The 4,740-nt window shown below is 46.9% G+C and overlaps 1 protein-coding gene across 1 annotated transcript; it reads right to left on the bottom strand.

Annotated features, from left to right (window-relative positions):
* Nucleotides 1-76: 76 nt before the first annotated feature.
* Nucleotides 77-3,862, bottom strand: TEOVI_000638000 (cation-transporting ATPase, putative; the record flags this gene model as incomplete). Its single annotated transcript, XM_067219991.1, has 1 exon — nt 77-3,862. One exon carries the CDS (start codon nt 3,860-3,862, stop codon nt 77-79), a length of 3,786 nt encoding a protein of 1,261 aa, XP_067076092.1.
* Nucleotides 3,863-4,740: the final 878 nt, after the last annotated feature.

Genomic DNA, 4,740 nt, shown 5'->3' on the forward strand with positions numbered 1-4,740 from the left:
ACGGTACTAGCATCAACCCTGCGTGAGAGTACCTGCCAAACAAATGCCAAGAAAAAATTACCGCACCATAATAACCTCAATCATACTCCGTCAGAAGTTTCAGACTCAATCCTTCGATAACAAAGCAGCCGAGAGCATCCATCAGAAGGATTTGAAGAAAGCGTTCGCGAAATTCCTTAGAGGGGAAAGCTACAATCTCGAACGATTGATTTAAGGTAGGATCCATTTCTGAGGCGAAGTAAAAGACAGCAAGAGCCAATACGACCAACGAGTAGAACATTGGTCTATTCTTTCTGATACTCTGCATGAAAGGCTCGCCCCTGTAATTAACAGCAAATGTGACACCACCAATAAGTGTGGTGAGTAAGAACATTGCCGAATTCAGTAAAGTTGGCTTGAACTCCCCTTCAGCACCCGCTTGCCTCATCGTTGCCACGCCCTCCGCATCTGCCTCCTCCACCAACCGCACGGTTTCCACCATGCTATATAAGTGCAAGCCAAACTGCATAAAAATGGTGCACATCATGTAAGGGTGGAACACCTTCGTGATCGGTCTCTGAGGACAGAGTGTGGGCATTGGTTGACTTTTCGACATGCACAGGAAGCAAACTGTGAGAATAATACCTGACAGAATCATTTGACTTTCACCGTGCTTCACACCATCCATTTGCAGCACGGACATCGAATACGCAGAAGTGAGACAGTTAAGAGCGAGAATCTTGTACATTTGCAGCGTTGTTACGAGTGTGCTACGACCGAGGCGGACAATATCGCAAACGGATGTCAGCGCCCTGGAGCGACACGTGAAGGGAGCGGCTATGGAAGCATCACCCAACTTAACTTGCGGTGCTCCACCCATATCCGCATCGTCAGCGTTAAAAATGGACTCCATAAGAAAGTCAGAAGCGGGAGCATTCATCTCAGGTTGGGAAGCAACCTTTCCTGCCTCTGCCGTTTTCCTCGACTTTTTGCTCTCCTCCAGTTGTTTGTTCCAGCGAGCGATCTGAACAATTTCCGCCCTGCGACGGGCTTGGGCCATTTTATGCCTTACCTGCTCCATGAACGGTGCATCAGCCGATGGAGCCGGAGGAACGACCGTCAACTTAAAACCTGGGGGAATTTTATGATCTTTGGGGACATCAGGTTCATTGTGTGGCTCGTTAGAGTTATGCTCTCCGCTGCCTCCAACGTTTTGGGACGCGTCCATCGACGTGGCGTTGAGAACGGCTATGCCCGCATGCGCCTGCTTGAGGGCGCCAACATCATTTGTACCATCACCCGCCATAAGCACCATGTGTTCCTTTTGCTTAAGATCAGTAACAATATCTTCCTTATGCGTGGGTGCGCAACGGGCCCACACTGCTATGTGTTCGCTGTATTGTGCAATGAGGGTAGCCAAAGTCGTAGTCGGTATTGACTCCGCATTTACGCAGAGATCCCACTCATCATCCGAAGGAACTTTGTGCCGCCTTGTTTGTACAAATGTTTTCGCAAGGATGCTGCGACGATCAAGGTTTACCTCTTTCCCTGTAGCCGCATCGGTCCATACAATACAATCATCGACTTCGTCCTCTCCATTGCCCTTTTTTTTCATACTGCTGGCAACAAGTTGTTGGCGACACTTTAGTATTGTTACGTCCCGTCCCACCGATATAGCCGTTTGTACGCTGTCGCCCGTAATAATAACACAACGGTGACTTCCACTCTGAAGCATTTCAATAGTGTCTTTGGCATCTTTCTTGAGTGGACACTGAAAAACAGCAAGTCCAGCAAATATCAAATTCTTCTCACAATCCTCTCGGTCCATGTTGTGAATGGCTTCCTTTGACCGCTCTTCCTCCTTAAGGGGACGATACGCAAGTGCGATAACGCGATAGCCCTTAATGGCGTGTGCATTAGCTACAGAATGAAAGTCCGGAGGTATACTTTCACACAGTTGAGCAATGGCTTCCGGCGACCCCTTAGCCACAACATACTTTCCGTCCGGAGCACTTACAATACATGGCATACGCCTCAGGTTAGCCAGGAACGGAAACCTTACAAGTATTTTGTATTGTTTTTCGAAACCGCTGTTATTTTTTCGATTTTGGGACTTGCTTGAGCCAGAGGTTTCATTCTTACTACTACCGGTGGTACTTTTCCCTTTGATGTCCTCCTTTTGAGCCGGTGGGTCGTACACCACAGTGTCATCAATGTTTACCCTGTAGCCAAGGGCTCCGAGGGACGCCTTTTCCATAGCATCACCAGCGACTGTGTCCGTGCCCTCAAGTTGAAGTAGAGAGTGGCATGTGACTAGTACTAATTCGGCTTTGGGTGGAACTGTTTTGAGTGTATTCAAAAGACCTTTGCCATCTGCCATGTCAACACCACTAAAGAGCATTTCATCTGTGGTGAGAGTCCCAGTCTTGTCAAAGCAACATGTGTCCACTTTGCCAGCATATGGAATGCGGAATGGTTCAGTACAGAATACGTTTTGTTTGACAAGACCAAGTAGGGCAGTGTTGACAGCCAGTGTAAGTTCCATAGGAAGCTCAGGTGGTACGACAGCGGTGATAATTTGAATGCACGCAAGAAAAAGCTTCCACCGATCGCGATTGGGGTCTTCGAGTCCACGCTTGAGGAGGTAGCCAGAAGCCATCAACGCAAAGACAAGAAGCAGTCCGATGAAACCAAAAGCCTCCCCATTGTTTTCACTGGCCCGTTCCTGGCTGTGAAGTATGGTGCGCAGAAGCTTTCCCTGTTTAGTTTCGAATCCCGTCTTGAGTACAACAGCCAAAGCTCTTCCGCGTTCTGTGTCGCTCTGGCCGTGCGGACCGTTACTGAGCAGTAGCTGTGTGCCTGAGTAAAGAAGATGACGCGCATGCTTCTTCATCTCCAGTGGAAGATTCGCAGCGTCAATTGCCTCTTTCAACTGCGGTGTCGACTCACCCGTAAGCATTGCCTCATTCACAATGCATGTGCCGCGGACCAAAATAACATCAGCAGGACAAGGTGCGTTATTATCAACTACCATCAAATCCATTGGTAGAAGCTCTGTTGTTTTTACACTCACTTCCCTCCCTGCACGCAGTACCGTCACCTGGCGAACAGGCACTTCGGCCATGCTGCGCAATGTTTTCATATTTCTGATCCGTTGCATGACAATGGTGCATTCCATAGCCACCAGCATCACAGCGGTGAAGAGGGAATAGTACCAGTACTGATCCAGACACCACAGAAGAACACAAAACATTTGAAACACAAAAAACGGTGCCAGCGCGTGGTCCACCAAAAGTGTTTGGAAGTCAGGTATTACCACCTCTGTCTCGTTTCGCCCAAACATGTCAAGTTGCTTACTGCGGTCAGCGGTTGTAGCAAGTCCCTCCCATGCGAAATACATGGAGAGATTGTCCTTTGTTGGAAACCGAGGCTTCACAAATTGCTCCGTTACCGCATCCAATTTCCATTTGCGTTGCTGAAACACAAAGCAACACGGGTGATCACTCGATGCATGAACCAAAGGCACAATCTCTGACTCACCCTTGAATTCCTTTGTACAAACGTAAACATGCGTGGCAGTATCGACCTCCTTTGGGGGTACACAGTGGAACTGAACAAGTGATCGGAACCGCACAGACCATATCGTAAATAGTGAGAGCAGCCCGTGAAAAAATATTACGATAGGTATACAAACAGCATGAAAGAAGTTGATGTACGTCCCGTGCACAAGGTATGTCGTACGGTCCCACGCAATCTCCGGGTTGAGATGCAACGTGAATATCACGGCATAGAGAGGTACGAATGGCCAGATAATTGGCCACGCCGACCAGTGCCGGTGGCGCAACAGCTTGATCTCTTTGATTATGGAATTTTTTGTTATCATTTCCGCTGATTCACACTCCAGTTTTCAAATCAAAAGGTTTGGAAACCAGCTTATTTTCCCTCCGTTGTGATGGTATCCAAACAATCCCAAGTCACCCGTTTCAACAAACAGTGAATCAAGGTGAGAAGTGGGATAACACCTCCTTAGTGGGGTTCGCTTAAAGCAACTCCCTTTCACACCCCTCACTTCTTATTAAAAAATACCGTTAAAACTGTTCGCTCCTTTTCTGTTTCCTAATGATCTCTTTATTGGATGCGATAAGCTCACGCGACCTAAGAAAGAAATATAGCTCCTTCAGTTTGGAAAAAAAAAATGTGTAGAGGCAGTGGTAAGCATTGCGGGAAAGGGTAGGAAGATAACGGCAGTGCTCAGTCGGGAGTAATAAAAGTTAACGGCACAAGTAGAAGTGTGTATGAGTAGAGCGGCCTCACCAAAAATTAGGAAGACGAAGAACACAAACACACACGCATATTATATATATATATATTATCTTTGTGATACATCGATAGTGACAAGTCAATCAAATTGCACGGTCAGTGTGTCACGTAAGGAGAAAAAGAAAAGGAGAAACTTGCTTAACTTCCTCAAAACTCGTTTGTGATGCAGTTCCAAAGCACTAAACAAATACACGAAAACATTCTCATTTTGCGGACAAAGACGAGGTTGTTGGAACTGCTTCCACAACTTTCGGCTTCAGTGCACAAATGCGAACCAAGAAAGGATATCATCGTCTTTATCCTGCAAGAAATGACAACCGCTGCACATTAAAACAAAGAAAAACAGAGAGGAAATTGCGTACAGACCTCTTACCTCCGGCTCTTGCAACCGGTAATTAGAAAAAGTAAAAGGAAGGTGGGCGAGCGACTGAAAAAAAAAAA

Source organism: Trypanosoma equiperdum (genome assembly GCF_001457755.1).
Source record: "Trypanosoma equiperdum strain OVI genome assembly, contig: ctg_1039, whole genome shotgun sequence".
NCBI classification, from domain to species: domain Eukaryota; phylum Euglenozoa; class Kinetoplastea; order Trypanosomatida; family Trypanosomatidae; genus Trypanosoma; species Trypanosoma equiperdum.